General features: G+C 37.9%; 1 protein-coding gene across 5 annotated transcripts in view; it reads left to right on the top strand.

Annotated features, from left to right (window-relative positions):
• Window positions 1-22,567, top strand: part of LOC147177238 (phosphorylase b kinase regulatory subunit alpha, liver isoform-like) — a 24,456-nt gene continuing 1,889 nt past the window's right edge. Inside the window, exons 1-29 of one of the 5 annotated variants that reach the window (XM_086070834.1) lie at window positions 1-414; window positions 3,893-4,051; window positions 5,127-5,174; window positions 5,402-5,570; window positions 6,542-6,624; window positions 6,715-6,795; window positions 7,352-7,450; window positions 7,949-8,095; window positions 8,528-8,581; window positions 8,820-8,942; window positions 9,042-9,137; window positions 10,509-10,616; window positions 10,711-10,789; window positions 10,987-11,121; window positions 11,386-11,495; window positions 11,577-11,721; window positions 13,003-13,081; window positions 13,446-13,597; window positions 13,725-13,895; window positions 14,631-14,734; window positions 15,369-15,505; window positions 15,586-15,748; window positions 16,983-17,062; window positions 17,128-17,206; window positions 17,286-17,415; window positions 18,713-18,814; window positions 18,942-19,060; window positions 19,145-19,168; window positions 19,391-19,444. In XM_086070834.1, coding sequence (XP_085926960.1) covers window positions 337-414; window positions 3,893-4,051; window positions 5,127-5,174; window positions 5,402-5,570; window positions 6,542-6,624; window positions 6,715-6,795; window positions 7,352-7,450; window positions 7,949-8,095; window positions 8,528-8,581; window positions 8,820-8,942; window positions 9,042-9,137; window positions 10,509-10,616; window positions 10,711-10,789; window positions 10,987-11,121; window positions 11,386-11,495; window positions 11,577-11,721; window positions 13,003-13,081; window positions 13,446-13,597; window positions 13,725-13,895; window positions 14,631-14,734; window positions 15,369-15,505; window positions 15,586-15,748; window positions 16,983-17,062; window positions 17,128-17,206; window positions 17,286-17,415; window positions 18,713-18,814; window positions 18,942-19,060; window positions 19,145-19,168; window positions 19,391-19,444 — 3,108 coding nt within the window. In that variant the 5' untranslated portion in view covers window positions 1-336. Of the gene's footprint in view, window positions 415-3,892; window positions 4,052-5,126; window positions 5,175-5,401; window positions 5,571-6,541; window positions 6,625-6,714; window positions 6,796-7,351; window positions 7,451-7,948; window positions 8,096-8,527; window positions 8,582-8,819; window positions 8,943-9,041; window positions 9,138-10,508; window positions 10,617-10,710; window positions 10,790-10,986; window positions 11,122-11,385; window positions 11,496-11,576; window positions 11,722-13,002; window positions 13,082-13,445; window positions 13,598-13,724; window positions 13,896-14,630; window positions 14,735-15,368; window positions 15,506-15,585; window positions 15,749-16,982; window positions 17,063-17,127; window positions 17,207-17,285; window positions 17,416-18,712; window positions 18,815-18,941; window positions 19,061-19,144; window positions 19,169-19,213; window positions 19,365-19,390; window positions 19,445-22,567 lie in introns of those variants that run through there. The other 4 variants (XM_086070835.1, XM_086070837.1, XM_086070836.1 and 1 more) reach the window with 4 other exon arrangements.

The raw sequence follows: 22,567 nt of genomic DNA on the forward strand, positions 1-22,567 counted from the left end.
ACATGAACATGTATTTTTTTTTTCTGTTGGACTTCATGCGACAAAGCGTCGTTTGTGACAACCAACCAATGCCTTTGACGTCTTCACGGTTTTTTTGTTGTTGATTTTTGCGACCGTGTCAATAATGTCTACAGCGGCGTGGATGCCCCTCGGTAAGAAAGCGTAGCTACACAGCCGTGTGCAGAGGAGAGTCTGTGGAGTGTGTGGATGACACCAGCCCGGGATGGTTCACTGACTGCAGTGCAGGGCGGCTAATAGAAGGGTCTTCGAATCGTGCTTTACAAAAGAAACATGTGACGTGGGCTTGTTCGGACATAACCAGGCTGTTAAGCGAGGATGAGGAGCCGCAGTAATTCGGGAGTGAGGCTGGATGGATATGCCAGGCTTGTCCAGGAGACTATTCTGTGTCACCAGGTACTCAATACTTGTATGCATTTCAGATCATGGCAAAATGGAGGCTGAAATTTAGATAGAAACTGTGATTCACAAAGTGTGGTACAAATACGGCAACTGGTACGCGAGCTCCCTCAAGTGGTATAAAAAAGAATCACTGCCTACGTACTGTCCAGTTGTGTTTACATTTTAAGTTAAGTTAAACATTTTTAACTTTTATGTGGAATACATTTTAATTGAATCATTATTCAAGTATATTTATTTTTAATTGTACAGTTTTTAAGTGACGTGTTAATGTTCAAACGTAATGTTACAGCAGCTGACATTTTTAGGAATAACAAGACCACTGTCTTGTATTTGATGGACACTTAGGCCTACTACGCTAATGTGTTGTGAATGTTTGAGAATAACTAAAGTAGATGATTAGGATATGTTTGTGTTTAATGGGCAGAGATACTGTATTTGTTAGGCTTTACAACATTTTTTTGAGAGGTGTAGCATTAGCACATATTCCCCCCATGAAAACATCCAATATCCATAATTATTCAAATTAGAATCAAAATCATCATATTGGCCTAGTACTGTGTGTTTAAAAGAAAAACATACAAGGAAATTGTCTCTGGTAGTAGAAGTCATAGCACAATGGTTGTAAATGTTGCACAATTTCTACATGTGCTTGAATATAAAAAAAAAAAAAAAAAAAAAAAATATATATATATATATATATATATATATATATAATGATTCAATTAAAATATATTGCGCATGAAAGTTACATAAAAAAACCAAAGTTTAAGTATAAACAAATCTAGTGTCATGCACAATTTGAACCTTTGTTTCAGTGATTCTTGCGCAAACCACTAAAGGCCACCAGAGCCCGTGCACAGTACTAGTGGTACTCATGTCGCATTTGAGAATGGCTGCATTGCAAAAAAAGTAACAAAAATGCTGTATATATTAAATATATGACTCGTTTCCGAGTCAAAGTCTTGTCCATGTCTGTTGTTGTCACTCTGCAGCCTACGGGTCTCTCAATGGGCCAAATTTCAAATGCTTTGCCACTCACGATCAATTGCGTTATTTTTTTTTAATGCACTAATTTCCATCATAATAAATTAATCTAATTAACATGTTAAACTGACAGCCCTAATATATTTAGCACATAAGACGCAAATGTACAAAGAGTTATGTTGAATTAGAAATTGATAACCATAAATCATTTTTTAAAATGTAAAATAGTTTATTTGCCCATTACACTAATCCAAAAAGCTATGTTAAAAATGCCTTTAAAGAGATATTAACGCTCATGTTTAAGTGACAAATGTAGTATTCGTTAAAAATTTTGGTTAGGGCAAATGCACTATAATTTTCTTTGATTTGACCGAAACTGTATTTAACGGCTATCCATTGGTTGTGGGAGTCAATATTTGGGACATGCTGTATGTTTGTTTGCATCGACAAATCCAGATGTTGCGTTGTCCCTCGAGGTTCAGGCTCCACCAGCGTGGAGTGCATGGAAACAAACACGGGCGAAGGTCAACCACGACGTAGATTAGAGAGAGGCCTGTCGCTTGGGACTTGGCTCTTGAATTCACTTTGAAGCATGTTGGACATGTCGGCTTTGTATCTTCCCACCACCAGTATTCCACTCTGATGCGATAGTTCCATATCACCTATTTGTGCATTGCACAATGTTTTAATCATTTCTTTAAAATCTCAAATAAAGCAGCAGTGTTGATTTCTATTCATCATACCACCGAGGCACTTGTCGACCAGAGTCGGTGCAAATTTATTGAAGGCCAGAAAAACCTTACCGGTAATTGTTTGATGTCCTTGATGCCCATCTTAAGGTCCATGTACTAGTATTCCCTTTCAGCAACACTAGTAGAATGACTGTCTTGTTAATATTTTTTTCCACTTCCAGTTCCACATTTGGCCTACTAGAATGCAATTAAACCTGGCTAGTAAACTACTGTGCTGCACTAGTAGCACTACAAAACCGAACTAGTAGGCATGTGCTATACACTAGTAACCTTGTGAAGCACCAAAATGCCCACTAGTAGTTTTGACTCACTGGCAACATGTCCTACTAATATGCTAAAATTATTCTACTAGTAACACGCTAGTGCAAAGGAGGAACTCGAAGTGAGAAAAAAATTACTAGTAAGACGCCATCATGATTTGTTCTAGTGTACTAGTATGCTCTTTGTCCTGTAAGACAATTCAGCATACTACTAGAACAACTAGTGCGCACCGGTAAAATGACTAAGGTGTGCAAGTATGTGTTGTAGTATCCCCCCTCCCCCACTACTAGTGCCACTTTTAGCTTGCTAGTTCATAATTAAACCATACACATCACTAGTAAGTAATGCACTAGTAGCCCCCTTTCAGCATTGAACTGGCCACTAGTAATTTTGCCTCTCTAGTGGCATGTAGTTGTCCTACTAATATATCAAAGTTGTCCGATTACTAGTGCATAAATGAAAGACTAGAGTAGTGCAAAAAAAGCATTACTAGTAACACGGTCATTTTACTAGCGCAACCTAGTCCTATCCTTAACTCATTCACTGCCATTGACGGCTATAGACGTAAAAAAAATAATTTGAACTATTTCTATTAGTTAAAATGTTTCCCACTTTTGTTAACAAGAGTATGAAAACCTAGATTTTTTTATTGTATTAGAACAGATATAAAATTTGTGATTAATCGTGAGTTAACTAGTGAAGTCATGCGACTAATTATGATTACAAATTTTAATCGTCTGATGCCTCTAATTTTTAATAATCTTTTCTTTAAAAAAAAGAAAAGATTATTAAATAAAAAAAAGAAGTTTTTTTTGTTTTAAAGAAAAGATTATTAAAAATTAGAGGCATTAGGCGATTAAAATTTGTAATCATAATTAATCGCATGACTTCACTAGTTAACTCACGATTAATTACCAATTTTATATCTGTTCTAAATGTACAAAAATAAATTCTAGGTTTTCATACTATTGTTAACAAAAATGGAAAACAAATTAAACTAGAAATAGAAATAGTTGAAATTATTATTATTTTTAAAGTCTATAGCTGTCAATGGCAGTGAATGAGTTCATATCAAACCCAAGGTCTTTGTCTTTAGTAGAAAGACAACTTTGGTATACTAGTAGCAGGACGACCACATTACTGATGAGGCAAATTTGTGCACTGTGCACCATTTAATGATGTCACGACTACTATGACTACTCGCAGTGAGGACCAAGGGCGTACTAGTGCATGGACCTTAGGCTGGATATCAAGAATATCGAATAAATGCTCAGTCAGCTTTCCAATATGCTTCATATAAACTGATTGCAGTGAATTAATGGGCTAATAAACCTTTCAGGAAGCTTTCATGTCCCTTTCTCTCTGCCTGGTATTGATTTATGTGATTCAATTATGTGTGTGTGTGTGTGTGTGTGTGTGTGGGGGTGTGTGTGTGTGTGTGTGTGTGTGTGTGTGTGTGTGTGTGTGTGTTTCAGAACCCAGTGTCAGGGCTCTTGCCTGCCAGCGCCCAGAAAAAGGATGCATGGGTGAGGGATAATGTGTACAGTATTCTGGCCGTGTGGGGGCTGGGCATGGCCTATCGCAAGAATGCCGACCGGGACGAGGACAAGGCCAAGGCCTACGAACTGGAGCAGGTGTTTGTGACAGCCAGTCGTAGCCGTTCCTCTTTTCCGTCATCGCCCACATGGATGTTGGCTCGAAAATGACGAAACAGTTTGTGTTTGTGGCTCTGATGTGCTTCAGCAGGATACAAATGTACTCCAATCTACATCTGTTTACAGTAGAGATATACATTCAAAGATAGACAGATAGTTATAGGATCATGTTAGTAAGTCAGGAAAAGCCTACTAGAACAGCTCAACATGATTTGGGGTGGTTTTGAGGCACTTTATATGATGGCAGGTGTATTCTGGCTCCCATTTAACGTGACTTTGAATGCCACTTCTCAATTATAAGAAAGATGTGTACACTTGTGCAAAAACATGAGTCCAGTTTATAGGGGGCTATCACGCATTCAGGTTGTTAAGAGTTTTAAAACGATTCATCTTGGTGTCATTTTTTTATATCACAAAAATCTGCCATTTTAACAGGGGCGTGTAGACTTTTTATCCACTGCATGCATATATGGATTATCCAGTAGGGAATATTGTCTTATTCGAGCTTTAGTAACCTTTTCCACTGCCGTTGACGGCTGTGGATATCAAATATGCATTTGAACTGGGAGTGATGAAATCACAGTAAGACGAATATTATTCCGCATTGCTGCTAATGATATTCATGTCTTACAGGTCATTATCCTCTGCACGTTTTAATCTTGTTCAATACTAATAAAAAACAACAACAACACAAAACTGCATTCAAATGTACAATGGTGATAAAGTTAAAAAATATATTATTATTATTTTAAATTATCTACTCCATTTTTTATTATGAAAAATGAATATAGTAATATAGAAACAAATCTAAATATTTTTAAATATGTATTAATTATTTTTGACTAAATAGTGCATGTCCAAATCTTATAAATTTTTATTCAAAAATTCAAAACAGCAAACTTAATCTTTTGTGTGTCTTTACCAATCTCTTAATTTGCAGATATGAGTTAATATATATATATATATTAAAAAACAACAACAAAAAACTTTCAATGTAACATCATGTATGTATGTCAAATCAATAGCATATACTGTGAATGTGCTTTCTTGACAGAGTGTGGTCAAACTGATGCAAGGACTTCTACGTTGCATGATAAGACAGGTAAGACAGACCCGTGTTCAGTATCAATCATCCATTTATTGATGATGCCAGACAGGCTATCAATACATTGTTAAAAGATCTGTACTTCTGGAGTTGAAAATTTCATGGAGTCTGTTTTTAGGAGGATGTTAGCCCGGGTCAAAATTGTGTGAATGGAAACTGTGTGTATGGAAAATGTAAGGGATAAGATAGCTGTGCTGTAACTTCACCGTGTGTTTGTTTTTCAGGTTGCCAAGGTGGAGAAGTTCAAACACACGCAGAGCACCGAGGATTGTTTGCATGCCAAATATGATACGCCCACTTGTGCCACAGTGGTGGGAGACGACCAATGGGGTCATCTTCAGGTGGATGCCACCTCCATGTATTTGCTGATGTTGGCACAGATGACGGCATCAGGTTTGGGACTTGGCTTTGTTTGTAGGAGGTGTCGTATGTAGGCTAGTAATAACATCTACCACTTAAGAAACTCTCACGTTCACCAATAAGATCTCTCACTCATACGAAAAACTTTCAGTTACTCAAGGGCGAGGACAGATACTCAGAGCTGATACCAACTGCGTCAGTGGCTGCTCAGCTGCCCACTTGTGGCCATTTTACAAGCAGGATTTAGAGAATGAAAGAATAGAAAAGTGCCATTCATTTCAAACAATTGTAAGGAAAATTGCTATATTGGGATGTATAGGTATTTCTTTAAAATCATTTGTCATTGTTTTTTTTTGGGGAGGAGAGGGAATTTAATATATCAACTATCAAAAGTACTAGTGGTATCGGTACCTGGTATCGGTGACTGCCCAAGAGTTGAGTACTGATACTAGTATCAGTCTGAGAAAAAGTGGTATCAAACATCCTTTGCAAAAAAAACTCACAACACACACAGAAAACAATCCAAAACAATTTCGCTCACTTGCCAAAAAAAAGTCTTTCGGTGAATTAGAGAAACCAAGTTTTTTTGTTTTTAGTGTGTATGAGAAGTTTAATGGTGTATGAGAGGGGTTTTTTTTTGTCTTAAAAGTGAGTGTGTTTTTGCTATTAGAGACGTTGTTTGGTGTATGTAAGTGGTAAATGTTATTTTTGTTTTTGTATCCATGTTCAAATGGCTCAGTTCTTTGGCCATCATATCATAGACCAGGGGTGCTCAAGTTCGGTCCTCGAGAGCCCCTATCCAGCCAGCCATGTTTCCCTCCTGCAGCACAGCTGAATCTAATGATCAGCTCATCAGCAATCTTTGCAGAAGCCTGATAACGATCCTGATCAGGAATCAGGTGTGTTAGTGGAGAGAAACATGGAAAACAGGCTGGATAGGGGCTCTTGAGGACCGAACTTGAGCACCCCTGTCATAGACCCTAAAACTTCATGTGGTCACGCAGGTCTTCGCATCATCTCAAACTTGGATGAGGTGGCTTTTATCCAAAACTTGGTCTTCTACATCGAGGCTGCGTACAAGGTTGCGGTAAGCATCGTGAATTTTTTTTTTTGGGGGGGGGGGGGGGGGGGTGAGAAATGAAGACATTTTGAATCAAGGCCTGTTGCTCTCTTTAAGGATTATGGGATATGGGAGCGAGGTGACAAAACCAACCAGGGCATCCCTGAGCTCAACGGGAGCTCTGTCGGAATCGCAAAGGTATTTTAATTGCAAATCAGAATTACAATGTAACCCGCATATTTGTGGTCCGGCAATTTGGGGTTGCCTAACCGGAGATTTTTTGAGGGGGAAACGATCCGCCTTTGTTTGTGATTTTTGTGTGTGTGCCATTTGGTCACTTCTTAGTCCCAAGGAAACAATTTGAAGTAATTTGAGGAGCTTTGTTCAGAAAAGAAATGTAGGACTTTGCTGCCATCTTGTGACATCTCTAGGCAATTACGAACCCTTATGAAGGGTGTGTGACGTTGTTTACTTGTGGTTTGTTTGTGGGGATTCCTATTTACATTCACAGATCAATTCATTTGGTCAGTATTCCCTAACCTTTATTCAGCCAAGGCACATATTATTCCATTTGAAAAATCTTATAGCACACCAATAAACAATATGTACATTCTGTTATCGATTGGATTATTATGTAACTGTTCTGGCTGTCAGTATGATAAAGAAATATTATTTGTACATTGGTTGGAATCACTGCATTAGGTGTTGTGATATATAAACCAATCCAATGTGTGTTTGTTTTGTGGGCTTCCAGGCAGCTCTTGAGGCTATTGACGAACTGGATCTTTTTGGTGCCCACGGTGGCCCAAAGTCCGTCATCCATGTTCTTCCCGATGAAGTGGAACACTGTCAGGTACAATGTGCCTTCAACCTGCTAAGCATGTGCAAGTATGGAAAATGCTTTACTACATTACTAGTAAGACAAAATTGTAGTCTGGTTGATAGTCCTACTCGTGAAGCGCTATGTTAAAGAATGTTAGATATTTTATAATGTTAATAGTATTATGAGTAGTATACAATGCTCAAATAGTACATGGTTTAGGTTAGGCACTGTAATGTCATTTTCACTGGACAGCAAGTGGCAAAATGGCCACTCTCTTAGGTGGATACAATTCATACTCCACAAATGCAATATTAATAACAATATCATGTGTAGACTATTATTGTTAAGATTTATTTTTTTTGTGCTAGACTTCTCCTATTGGATATCAAGGATATTGAATGAATGATCAAACAGTTTTCCATACGCAGAGAGCTGGAGAGCATGTGCCATTACTGCTGTCATAGATTTTCAAGTAAAAAATACATGAAAAAAAAAATCTGTTATATTGTCTCCTTTGACACACTTTAGTCCATCCTGTGCTCCATGCTGCCCAGAGCTTCTACTTCCAAGGAGATCGATGCCGGCCTCCTGTCTGTTATTTCATTCCCTGCATTTGCAGTGGAGGATGCGGAATTGGTGGCCATCACCAAGTCGGAGATCATCGGTAAATTACAGGTACTATTAAGACCGCATTTTGTAAATTCTATTCAGAAAGGGTGTGTTTTTACAGTGATTCCAATGATCCGATGTCTCCTAATTGGCCAAAAATAAAATGTATTCACTTCAAATAATGCATCTTTCTTTGTTCATCTCTCTACCCCAGCTATGTAAAGTAATAGGCAGAACAATAAAATGATGTTCCACTAGGTAGCAGCATGTATTATTAACCAGCATGACCGCCTGTTTCTATTCATGCAACCAAATACAGGAGTAGCTTTGTGGGGAAAAACAAAACAAAACAAAAAAAACAGGGCCAGATTTCCTATAGTAAGTAAATTTGTGGGTGAATTGAGATGAGATTATTATTTTAGTATACTTGTAGCCTACATACATTTTGTGTGATTTTTCTTTGGTGGGTAATATCGCTAAACTTGTATTCTGTGTCAGGGACGCTATGGTTGTTGCCGCTTCATCAGGGATGGATATCATTGTCCTAAGGAGGTGAGATTTTCAACACTCTTTGATTTGAAGCCTAAATATAAGAATGGCTTAGGCATTATTACATAATACTGTGTGAAATGAGAACAGAACAGTGTAATTGCTTCCTGGCTGTGCGCTCACAGTTTTGTTTTCATCATATTCATATGACTAATACAGTTCTTGTATTAGATCTCAACGAATTATATCGCATATGTTCTGTATCTACATAGTGAATCAAATATGTTGTCCTGTCTCGCAGGACCCAACCCGGCTGCATTATGATCCTGCTGAGCTGAAGCTATTTGAAAATATTGAATGCGAGTGGCCGGTCTTCTGGACCTACCTCATTATTGATGGTATCTTTACAGGAGACCAAGTGCAGGTAAGAAAGACATCCTCATTACTCCAGTGATGGAAATGTTTTTATTTTGGCTACGGATTTACTGTAATGTTGGATAAAACCTTTGTATGTTGTGTTCAGGTACAGGAGTATCGTGAGGCATTGGAGGGCATTTTGATCCGGGGGAAAAATGGCATCAAACTGCTGCCCGAACTTTATGCTGTGCCAAGTGACAAGGTATTGCTCCATTGAGATGGCTAGCCAGTGTTAGAAAACGATCATGTTTTCTGCGTGTTCGTAAAATTGTTTAACAATCAGAGTTGAGATCATGTGAACAGTTTATTCCTTCGAAGGTTTTATTATCAGAAATTTCTGAGACAGCCGAGCTCACTCAATCAGTGATTTCTCTCATTGTGTCCTTAAAGTGGATCCACAGCACCTTTATACAAAAACAGTGTTTACAGGATATGGCTTCTCCCCTCCCTGAGTCCTTGGGGAAAGAGTAGAAAAAACAGATAAGACTTCCGACAGCTCATATCTTAGTTCACTCCCAGCTTTTGGAAAATGAATTGGACCCAGCTCATCCTTGAACTTTAGACCGGATAACTGATGAACAGAAACTCTGCCTGCACTTTTTTTTAAACATATACTCCTTAGATAAATCACAGGAACCTTATTACACATTCCTTTCACAGGGAAGAGAACAAATACACTATGCATCAAGTTAAATTAATGTTAACATAGTTATACTTATTACTACACAGCTATAACAAAATTCAAAACAGTTAAAATATAAATTGAAACAGTAAAAATGTTAACAATGTTGACACTAGCTAGCGAGCTAGAAAAATAGCTAGCGAGCTAGCTAGATAGATAGTGTTAGAAAAACTATTTTTTTGTTTTCCCGTGTTCACAATGTTGATTATCAAACTCAGACAATGAGATCGGTGAAATCAGGATTTATTTTACATAAGCTTATGGACACATGGAGTTGCAGCCAAACGCCGCCATTTTTCCCCGCATGTGTGTCGTTTTTCCCCTGAGCAAATCACCAGTATCCTTTCCTGATTCTTCAAACCCCTCCCCATCTTCTTCGTCCAATCCTCAGTCGTTCTTCTCCTTCCCAGACAGTCACATGATACATCAATACACTCACCAAACTTCCCCCTCCTACAATGATGTTTTGCAAAGATCAGATAAGAATTTGAGTTTGTTTTTCAAAGCAGACCTGCTGACGCCTAGTTTAAACAAAGAGATCTAATTAACACATTTGCTCTGCTCTCAGTACTGTAAAGAGAAAAAGCCCCTCTTCACCTTAAATTCCCCCACAGAGACATACTGAGTAAATTAAAGCAATTTTGTCCACTTCTAAATAGTAATATTATAAATCAAGCAGTTATAATTAATCAATTAATTTCAATAGCTAGCGAGCTAGCTAGCTAAATAGAAAAATAGCTAGCTAGATAGATAGATAGATAGATAGTGGAATTGTTATACTAAAGAGTGCACAAGTACATTGATAAGAATCTCTCTGTCTTTATACTTGAGATTGATTATTATTATTATTATTGTGACATGACCTGAGAATGAGTGTGTATTGGATTTCAGGTTGAGGAGGAGTACGGCAATCCCCACTCCGTGGACCGAGTAGCCATGGGCCAGGTGCCTCACATGTGGGGACAATCCTTGTACATCCTGGGCTGCCTTTTGGCTGAGGTAGCTGAATGAAGCATAGCAACCTGAGCACCACTTGTGTTGTTAACTGCCAATACTGTTTTCCAAATTTAATGTATATGCGTTGTCTTTGAAGGGCTTTTTGGCACCAGGAGAGATCGATCCTCTCAACAGGAGGTTCTCGACAAATTTAAAGCCAGATGTTGTGGTGCAAGGTTGGTTTGAGGGCAAATCTTATAAATGTATGGAAGTAGTAGTGGAACAAGTTTTTCTAATAGTGCACTGAATTGTCTTACTAGTGAAGACAAAAACTGTACTAGTACATGAGGCTGGATATGAAGGATATTAGAATAAATGCTTAAACAAATGTCCCCTTTTCATAATGACATTTTTGAACTTGTGTTTGCGTCAGTTTGTGTCTTAGCAGAATCTGAGGACATCCGGAACTTGTTGAGCCAGCATGAGATAAAGGTCCAAATGTTGTCCGAGGTTCTACCAATCAGGGTCCTGCCTGCTCGCATCCTGAGCCACATTTATGTTCGACTGGGTACCTGAACACAAATGCAAACAAAATAATGGTTTCTTAATGTTTATGTTATGTTTATGTATAGTCAGCCATGCATTATTCAGCAAAGTAATGATATTTGTGTTTCACGTAAAAAACACATTCATGGAAAACTAATCAGCATTTTTGGCTATTTTCTGACGATTCCAATCAAACACTAAACAGGTCCAATTGTTGTTTCTTTCAAAGTATAGTCAACTACGTGACACTTGATCCTGATCCAATTTATGTGTGTCAATGCCACAGGGAACTGCAAGAAGCTGAATTTGAGTGGCAGACCCTACAGGCACATCGGAGTTTTGGGAACATCCAAATTTTACGTGATCAGGAACCGCTCGTACATGTTCACCCCTCAGGTACAACAAGCTTCATCTTCAATATTTCCTCGTTACACTTCCATTGTGCTGTTCACAATCCTGTCTTCTCCTGCTGCGAAGTTTCTGGATCAACATCATTTCTACTTGGCCCTGGACAACCAGATGATCGTGGAGATGTTGCGTACGGAGGTAGCCTATCTTTCCTCCTGCTGGAGGATTACAGGACGACCTACCCTGACCTTCCCCATCACTCGCACCATGCTGGGTAAACCAAATAGCCTCTAAAGTCTCTTCACCTAAGAACAAATTATAATACCCTTCTGAAATTGTGTCTGAATGCAAAGACATTTTAAAGAAATAACTTACGGTAGTTGGCTATCAAAGACCATAACGCTGGTTAATTTATGAAAGGGCATTAGATCAGCTGACGCAAATATGTCTCTGTATGGGTGCGTGCGTTTTTTTTGATGGTGCGAAAGTTTTTTTGTTGTTGGTTTATTTTTATTTTTTTGCTGACTGTGTTTTTGGTGTGTGTCTGTGTATGAAATTTTGATGAAAAGGAGAGTGTTAGGTGTGTGTGAGAGGTGTTTAGGTATGAATGAGAGATTTCATTATGCGTGAGGGTTTTTTTTGGTTTGTTTTTAAGGTCAAGCATTTTTCAGTTTGTTTGTGAATTTTGTGTGTGAGAGGTATTTTGTAAAGTGTCAAAGATTTTTTGTATGTGTGTGAAATGTTGGTTATGGGGAGTTTTTGTTGCATTGGGGTGTGTGTGCGTGTGTGTGCGTGTGTTTTGTGTCATGAGAATTATTCTAATGTGAGATGTTTTTGGGAGGCTGTGAGTTTTTTTTGCCTGTGTTTTTGTTGTGAGTGTTTTTGTATCCGAGCTTTTTTGGTGTGTGTGTGTGTGTGTGCATAAGTGTGAGAGAGTATTTTTGTTATATGAGCGTTTTTAGTGAGTCTGAGGGATTTTGTGTGAGTATTTTATCTGTATAGGTTTTGTGTGAGAGTTTTTTGGGAGCCTGGGAGTTTTTTTTTGTAACAACTGAAAGTTTTTGTGTGTATTTTTTTTGCATCTGTGTATTTTGTGAGAGCTTTTTTTGTGTATGTTTGTGAGAGAGGGAGAGAGAAAGAGAGATATTTGTTGTTTAATGAGAGTTTCATGTGTGTGTGAGGATTTTTTATTAAATGTAAGAGTTTTAGAGATCTGCGAGAGGTACAGGTCATTGTTATTTTTGGCCTTTTATGGCACCCTAATAAAAATTGTTTTCTCACAGCACATTTTCAAAAATTTTGCCGGTTAAATTGTAAACGTATTGTTTTACACATTTCCTGTACAGTTAATAAAGGAAGTTTTCTGCTGGAATTCATTTTTTTAAATATTCTTCATTATTTTTGATCGAAATCATTGTGTGAAAATGTAAAAAAAAAAGGAAAAAGAAGGAGTTTGGATTGTGAACCTGAGTGTTTTTTGTTGTCACTTTATTAGTACTGATAAGGTTTCATTTTGCAAGTGACGTGAATGTAGTTGACACTCTCACTTACCCAGTTGAAGATGGCGAGGCAATTGATCCGTGTATCCTAGCAACGCTGAGGAAGCTTCAGGATGGCTATTTTGGTGGAGCAAGGTCTGTTTCCGCATGTCTCACATTCATTTTAATTTACAACACTCATAAAAAAATAAAAATGTGGTACTGGTCTTTCTGGGGAAATTTCAGGATGAACTTAAATGTATTTTAACCTCTTACAGGTGAACTTAATTTGACTTAATTTCAATGTCCAACTGTTAAGTGTATCAACAGTGATAAAGAGAGACTCGAAGAGTCACAGAAAGGCACACGCCCTTGGAAATTGTTATGGACCAAACACCTGCTGGGCGTTTTGTGGTTCATACTGAAACGTTGTACAGTTGGGCATTGAAAAGTTTAGAGAAGGCCCCATATTCCTAAATTTGTGTCATTTGGGTACATCTAAGATTTATTGTGCCTTCAGGATCCAGATGTCGGACTTATCCAGTCTACAAAATACTTCCTTTCATACTCGCCTCAGCTTCTTGGATGAAGAAAACGACGACAGCTTACTTGAAGAGGATGAAGAGGAAGATAAAGACTATGGCGAAGAATACAGCCACTGCGAGCCTTCAGGTACATCATGAGGCCAATATTTATTGGAAGTTTACATGCATGTTATTTCCCATTGAAAGTTCCAAACTTTAAAAATTTACGAATTTTGAGTGCAATCGCTAACCAAATGTTTTTCCATGCATTCTAGAAGGTTCCGACGACATGTTTGATCAATACCTGACGCAACTCCTCCACAGCACCACCACCAGATGTCATCTTCCTCCCATCCAGAGCGGGCAGCACCACGTGTTCAGTGCTGAACACACCACTAGAGATATCCTGTCTCTGATGGCCCAGGTTCAAGGTCTTAACATGCCCAGTAAGTTGTAATTGTCTATTATTGCATTATTGACTGAATATTTGTTTGCTATTATGTGTCTTTGCCATATGCCATAAACAAATAGTGGGGCAAACAAAAAACAAGTTACATGTCAGGTGCATGCCTCCCTGCGCTGCCTAGGGGAAAAAAATGAAAAATAAACTATTTTATTATTATTATTATTATTTTACATATTTTTTAAAGCAACACTAAGGAACTTTCAGTTTATGTTGATTATGGCAACGCCATATGGACAAGAGCGGTATTGTTATGCCTGAAGGAAGACCACATTTCCCATGAGGACAAGCGCATTGCATTGTTTTTGAGCTCACGCCAGCGAGCGAAAGCCAGGCCAATGTTGGTCCTTGAGTGTCCTTTGTTTTTTTTGTCTCCTCAGACCAAACTTTTCAGTTATTTTGCAGCTTCTGCCAGAAAAGTTGACTTCAGTCTTTATAACAAAGGGGGAAAGGGGGGAAGTGACGTATGCCATAAAGCAGTCAGCACATTTGTAGTTTTTTTGTGTGGCAGTGTTACTACCATCCTCCTCAAAGTGTCAGTAAAAATGATACAGACCCCCTCAGGCCATGCCAAAGGTACCATTCAACTAGTTTTAAGTCCATGTTTCATCAGAAGAGTTATAAAAATATGTTATTAAGGTTGAAAAGTTATTTAGTGCTATTTAAACTACCACGCCACTGTGAGCATATTTTACAAACATATTTGTAAATTTTTCAGAGTCTTCCATGTATCTACCAGTTGCCCCTCTCATGAACAAGCATCGCAAATCTCTCAACCTGCTGGGAGTTCCTCAGCTCGCTTCCCATGCGAAGCAGCACAAGGTAGGCAAACCTGCCATTTTTCAATTTCCCTCTCAGTATGGGAAGCCGTTTTTCAAAATCCTTGATATCCAGTTAAGGTCCGTGTTCATCTTCAAACTTTGTAGCAGCCAATCAGGAAGTAAAAAGTGAGGCTTTTCCCACTAGTTTACACTGTGTTTTCTTCCTAGTGAGGACGAAGGCCTACTAGTTAGTCCATGGATCTCAACTCATTCACTGCCATTGACGGCTAGAGAAAATCTTTTTATTGTACATTTAGAACAGATATAAAATTCTTGATTAATCGCAAGTTAACTATTGAAGTCATGCAATTAATTACAATAAAACAATTTAATTGTCTGACGCCCCTAATTTTTAATAATCTTTTTTTTTATTAGGGGCATCGGGTGATTACATTTTTTTATTGTAATTAATCACGACTTCTCCAGTTAACTCTAAAACACATTTTTTTCCTCGGTTTTCATATTCTTGTTAACAAAAGTGAAAAAAAAGTTACTAATGAAATTAATAGAAATAGTCCAAAGGAATTTTTGACGTCTATAGCCGTCAATGGCAGTGAATGAGTTAATATCAAGAATATGAAATAAAAACTCAAAACAGCTTAACCTCGACTCAATGTGTCATTTATTGGACAAAGTGTCGCAGTGCAGCTGATCTCCACCTGCCGCGAGACGCCCAAGGCAACACGGATTTTGCAGTGCTGGTGAGGCAGCTGAAGGAGTGTCCCACTCTGCAGGACCAAGCAGACATCCTTTATATTCTCTATATGATGAAGTAAGGAAAAAAAGACCAGCAATGATGACAATCAAAAGAATTGATTTACTCACAAGTTATTTTTCGTGTTTGCTGGCCAGAGGAGCTGATTTTCTGGTTGAGGTGTCAGGTCCAGGCCATGGTTGGGTGAGTGTGCGCACCCTGTTGGAGGAACTATATGCGCAGGCTGGAGCCTGCAAGGAGTGGGGTCTCATCAGATACATCTCGGGAATACTACGCAAGAGAGTGGAGGTCCTCGCTGAGGTCAGAAAACCCATTTTTAGTTTTAGCATAGCAGTGAAATGGAGTTAAGGCACTTTTCACACTGCACTTGGGTTTTTTGGTGTGCAGGCAGCGCATGAGGACGACAGATCCTCTGTGTGAGCTTGCCCAAATTTGAAAGTTGCGTAGCAGCCAACTAGGAAGTAACAAGGAGTCTTTTCCCGCTGGTTGGTCAATTGCTGTTAGCACTTTAAAATCGCTCCGCCTGGCACTCTCCTATGAGATGGGCTCTCCTGATGTCGGCACAGCACGGCGAGGCATTCTGTCCTTGCACCCTTGTATCATAAAAGGGTTTGTCAGAAGTGCGCTGCTAAGTGCAGTGTGAAAAGGCCTTTACCGCTCGAGTCAATTTTTATTTAATTGACTTTCTATATGAGCTTGACTTTTGCAATTAACCTACTGAATTTTTTTAATTAAGTTCTCCATGACATTAAAAGTGAATGAAATGCATATTTTAGATTTTATATCAATATATACTCAATATATCCATTATTTTTTAATAAATATAAATTAACTCATTCACTGCCATTGACAGCAAAAGACGTCAAAAATTAATTGGAACTTTTTCTATTAGTTTGGCTTTTTTTTTTACATTTTTGTTAACAAGAATATGAAAACCTAGAATTTATTTTTGTACATTTAGAACAGATATAACATTTGTAATTAATCTTGAGTTAACTAGTGAAGTCATCGATTAATTAGGATTACAAATTGTAATCGCCTGATGCCCCTAATTTTTAATAATATTTTGTTTTATTTAAAAAAATAATAATAATAATTTAAAGAAAAGATTAAAAAAGATGTGATTACAATTTTTTATCGTAATTAATCGCATGACTGCACAAGTTAACTCAGGATTAATCAAAAATTTTACATCTGTTCTAATACAATATATATATATGTTTTAGGTATTTATACTCTTGTTAACAAAAGTGGGAAAATTGTTAAACTAATAGAAATAGTTTAAATGAATTTTTGACGTCTATAGCCGTCGATGGCAGTGAATGAGTTAATAAATAAAAAAGAATAAAATAAATATATTGGATATAATACGATTACAAATACACAATTATTAAAAATATACATATATGTATAATATAACCTATATTCATATTTTTGATTTTATATCTATATATACTTTTTTTAAATTACCAAATAAAAAAAATATTGGATATAATTCCATAATAAATACATAATTCTTATGTTTGTTGCATAGGCCTGCACAGATCTTATTTCCCACCACAAGCAGATTACCGTGGGCCTTCCTCCTGAACCCAGGGAAAGAGTTATCACCATGTAAGTCAAATTTGCTACAAACTGTCAATTTGTGCTTGAATTGTTCACAAGTATTTCTTTTCCAGTCCTCTTCCCCCTGAGGAACTGAACGCGCTCATCTTCGAAGCCAGCGGCCAGGACATCAGTGTTGCTGTTCTCACTCAGGTGAATCTTGCCATGATGTACTGTATCATATTATTCTTTCTTTCTAACAACCAGTGTGAGACGTGTGCTGGTCTTGCAGGAAATCATGGTCTACTTGGCCATGTATGTGCGCTCCCAGCCCGCCCTATTTGGAGACATGCTCCGACTGAGAATAGGACTCATCATGCAAGTGATGGCCACCGAGCTGGCGCGCAGTCTGCGATGCTCTGGTAGGAACTTGGGCGCAGATCCACTTGCACGTGTCATGTTAATTGGGGCTCAACATACACCCACCACCATTTCAAGGGCCTCTGATTAAGGTGGGGGAGCATATAGACAATTCTTTCAGGGAATCAAATAAATGCCTCTCAAATATCAAAACACAAAATGATGACAAAGAGTAAAAAAATAAAAAATAATATATATATATATATATATATATATATATATATAAATGAAGGAAATAAAGGTTGCAGCAAAAAAGGCATTTATTTTGACAGGTGCTTAAACACCACTTGGGGTCTATGTATTAAGTCAAGGAAAATGGTGGGAATCTTGTGTTTATTTTCATGGGACAGCATTAATGCTGCATTCGAGGAAGGTCGGAAATCGGGATTATCATAGTTGGATTTTCCCAGTTGGATTTTCCCAGTTCCGACCTGAAAGCGTTCGAGGCAAAAGTAAACAACTAAAATGGCGGATAGTGATAAATTGTTTTTTGTTTGGGTCCTCAAAACACATTTTGACCTCCAACAAACTTGTCTTCTCGCAATAAATCCAATAAAAGAGGAGCAATGACGAATGAGGTAAATATTTTGTATTTATTTATCTTATTTCATAAGCATACCATACAGTTCAGTAGTTGACCGTATAATCTTATGCAGGGAGATAGCGGCATACTGTCACGTACATTGTGTTACGTGAAGTTATGTCGAATATTTAGGAATGAAAAAAAGCTATCAAGTTTTATACTCCAGTAATTTTTATTTTTTTATTTTTATTTTTTTTTACCTTTCGCGGTCTATGTTTCCAAAGGGGTCGCCATTGTAGAGTGACGTCACATTGAAGTCGGCATCTTGGTATGAAGTTGAAAAAGTCAGACTTCCCACTTTCCTCAAATGCAGCATAAATGTTCAAAAGGGAATTTGAATCATTTCTGAGAACTGTCTACGTTTCCACCACTTTTGCACAGATTACTGTAGAAACACCCACCTGGTAAAAACAGTAAAACAGCATAAGACTGATTCTACATACTGTACTAAACATAAGGAACAGAATAAATGTTTAAATCCCAAAACGAATGGTATGAAACATTAAAAAAAACACTTAGCCCATTCCCTGCAGCTTTGCTTAAGGATTAATGAAACGCTTGATACATTTCCAAACGATCTGCGGTTCATAATTTGCTCTAAAAAATTATTATGAGGATATTCTTGGCCAGAGGCAAAATGAACTCAAATGTGTGCAAGTGGAAAATGAACCATAACACTATGTAAGAATTGAAATACGGCTTCATTCATTTGTAAGGGGAGGAAGCCTCTGAAAGCCTGATGAGCCTCAGTCCTTTTGGCATGAAGAACTTGCTGCATCACATCCTCAGTGGCAAGGAGTTTGGGGTGGAAAAAAGCAGTGAGTTGTCGTTATTTGATCTGACTGACAGCAGCAGCCGTCTTTAAACCTGTAATCGGATTGTATTAGTTTCTATAGTTGTGTCTTCGAGAAGTTTCAAGTCGATTTTCTCATCCATGTGCATCAGTGCGACCTATCCAGTCAACCGCCACCAGTCCGGCCATCTCCATCCATGAACTGGGGCACACCGGCGCCACCAAGACGGAGCGCTCAGGAATACACAAACTGAAGAGTGAAATCAGACAGGTGGGGCTCACAAATTCATTTGTAAAAAAAAAAATAATCATCTATTGTGTTAATTAAAAGTGTTTATTTTGCCTCTGATTGCAGTTGGATGACTCCCGGCCACTTAGTGTGGGTTTGAAAAAAATTAATAAAACATTGTTTTTTGTATTGCAGCTCCATTACCGGAATGGCCGCGCTCTCTCGCTTTCTCTGCACAAAAATCATGAAATGATCTCATTTCAGCTTTTTTTGTAACCCGCTTGAGCTGATTTCATTCCTCACATCACACCTGGAAGGATGCATGAAGGCATCTCAAACTTCATGTCGTGTGTCATCCGTGTGCTTCTGTAGATCCTCAGCGGCAGCCTCTCCACGTGCAGCAATGTCACGTCTCCTCGCTCCACGGTAAAAACATTTCACCTCATCCGCTTTCGCTTCATTTCATTTGGTATTTGAAGGGTTCATTCAAGTTGAGGATTTTTTTGAGTAAAATCTACATGAAAGCATGAGCATGTTAATTGTGACAATATTTAAATCAACTTAATCTATTTTTTGCAGGTGCCCTCTTGCAATTTGGCTTTGCTTTTTCTTATCCTCAACCCCATTCATCATTTCAGCATCCGCAGAACCTTAGCTTACGAGTAGTGTTGTTCCGATACCGATACTGGTATCGGCAGAGGCCCCGATACTGCATTAAAACGGTGGTATCGGTGAGTACTAACAAGTAACATGCCGATACCATTAATTCTGATGCTAATATAGGACTTTCGATGCAGCATTTTGTGTCTTGCTCGTGCACGGCATTCACTGATGTGTGACATGTTCACTGCATGCCGAGCCAAGATATCCTATTGGCCCTTGAATGCTCTGAACCAATGGCAGGGCAGCTTTTCCATGTTGATTAAAAAAACAACAACTTTGGTATCGGTATGGCATCGGCCGATATTGCAAAGCTGGGTATCGGCATCGGTATCGGGGGCTAAAAACCGGCATCGGAACAACACTACTTACGAGTGACCCAATTTTTTATTTTTATTTTTAGATAAAAGCCAATCTTGGGCCATTTTTGTGAACTTTGCCATACCCAGTTGACATTTACGGGCAAACTAAACACAAATTGAAGACAGTTATGCGCTGTGTATTTGAAACTGCCTTATACGACAGTCCGTTAGCTTAATGCTAGCACACAATCCAAAATGCTTAGACAGGCTAAAAAAAACTAGCATGGTTTGTCATAGTGTTATAACTCTTGGATATTTGAGCACAAATGGTGCAGCAAAACATGTAGACAGAATAGACTTCCAGGTATATATTCTTTATCCTCTGTGAAATCGACAAAAAAAGGCAAAAATGACACAATAAGGAGCTTCACAATAAATTCAATAAGTTTAAACTGTTCAACTCTTTGCATTCATTTTCATTATTACTATATGTTTTTTTTTTTTTTATGTAAAGTACATTACCATCGACCAGAGCAGTATTTCTTGTTAAAAAAACACACACACAAAAAACAGTTTACACATAACGGATGTAACTGATTAATGGCATTTCTATTCATAAATTTTAAAGTAACCTGGTGCTTGGTATTTTTTTAGGTGGCTTTTGATGTAAAAAAAAAAAAAGAAGTTTAACGACCATTGCTATAGTAGCTATATATACGAGCAAGGTTTTTGCTTACAAACTGGTGTCGATTTGGGGGCAAAACCCGTGTTTGGTGCCATCTTAAGGTTAAACACTGAGATAAACACAATTTGTCTGTTTGTTCTCTCATTACGCGAGACGATACATATTACGTCACTTGTTCCGCATGACGTACACGCCTCCTTAAACGGCTTCTTAGTGAGTTGCTGCTGTCAATCCCAGCCAGACCACGCCCAACCCGCTTCGCATTCGCAAGCCAACGCTCCTCCAGGCAACACCCCCTTCTTTGAGAGACAATTTAAAATCTTAGTGAGGGGTGGAGCAAGGGTCTGACTTCCTGTTGAGTTCTCCTTTTAAATAAGCTTAACCGTCAGAAGGCAGTCAGTAACGACATGCTTTGCATGTTTAAATAGATGAAATAAAAAACGGTTGAAATGGTCCAAATCAGAGCTTCCCCCGTTAGACTCCATTAGTTTTCAATTCAAAATTGGTAGCAGGCTTCAAGCCGGCCTACCCGTAATGCACTGCGCTGCCGAGATGCTCGCTTTGCTTCTAGCCAAAGTTCAACCCCCCCATCCCTCCCCTGATTATTTCATCTTCCCATTATAAAAATATAAACATGAGAATTTCACGATCTTGTCAGGTTTTCTGTCTTGCCGTGGCATGAATTCCACTCACAAAATGTGACGCAAGCAGTTTAGCATCTGTTTTTCACTCACCGGTCACAGCATTAGGTACACTTGCACAATGCAATGTCATCCAATACAAAATAATTGTGAATAAATCATCTCACTGCTAAAGATAGTCAGGTATAATATTTCTAATTCTAATTATTCATATTTAACTCATTCACTGCCATTGACGTAAAAAATTCATTGGAACTATTTCACATTTTTTCCCCCTTTTGTTAACAAGAGTATGAAAACCTATAATTTTTTTATTGTACATTTAGAGCAGATATAACATTTCTGATTAATTGTGAGTCATGCGATTAATTACTATAAAATAATTCAATAGTCTGACGCCCCTAATTTTTTATAATCTTTTCTTTTTAATTAGGGGCATCTGGCGATTATTATTATTTTTTTATTGTAATTAATCACATGACTTCATTGGTTAACTCAAGATTAATCATGAATTTTATATCGGTTCTAAATGTACAATACATTTTTTTCCTAGGTTTTCATATTCTTGTGAACAAAAGTGGCGAAAAAATGTGAAACTAATAGAAATAGTTCAAATGAATTTTTGACGTCTATAGCCGTCAATGGCAGTGAATGGGTTAAGTACAATGTGAGGGTATTAACTCAATCACTCCCAGCCATTTTTACTGAAGCAACCCCCTTCGCCCACAGAATATTCAGTTCTATTTCTATGAAAACACAGAACCTACCAAAAGAAAGATTAGAGTGTCTTCTTTCATCAGGAAAAAAAGTATATTTCTTATATTATTTATAGCAAAGCTTCATCATTATTCACAAATCTGTTTAAAACAGTGGGGGAAAGAGCTTGTTGCAACATGGCCCTGTTTGATCTCTTATACTATGCTGCCACCTGTATATTGCTTCAAGCATTGTCTTCAGTTCTGAGGCTGCATCAAAGCCTTCTGTATGCTCTAGCATTACAAAAACATTTAAAAAAAATAAAAACGTATAAATACGTCTTTAGGAGCATGGAAATATTTAAAATAGAACATATTTATACATTTTTGGGAGCGGGTGAGTTAAATATAGGAAACATCTCTCAGTATGAGGTTAGTTATGATTGATACAATTCTTGTATTGGATCTCCTTAATTGGACTGCATAGTTGTACCTAATGATGTGACACTTCCTTTTAGTGCAGTATTTCCCAACCATCACTGAGCCATATTTGACCTTTAAATGAT

The sequence above is a fragment of the Leptonotus elevatus genome, chromosome 3 (assembly GCF_054856555.1).
Source record: "Leptonotus elevatus isolate MCC_2025b chromosome 3, RoL_Lele_1.0, whole genome shotgun sequence".
Classification (NCBI taxonomy): domain Eukaryota; kingdom Metazoa; phylum Chordata; class Actinopteri; order Syngnathiformes; family Syngnathidae; genus Leptonotus; species Leptonotus elevatus.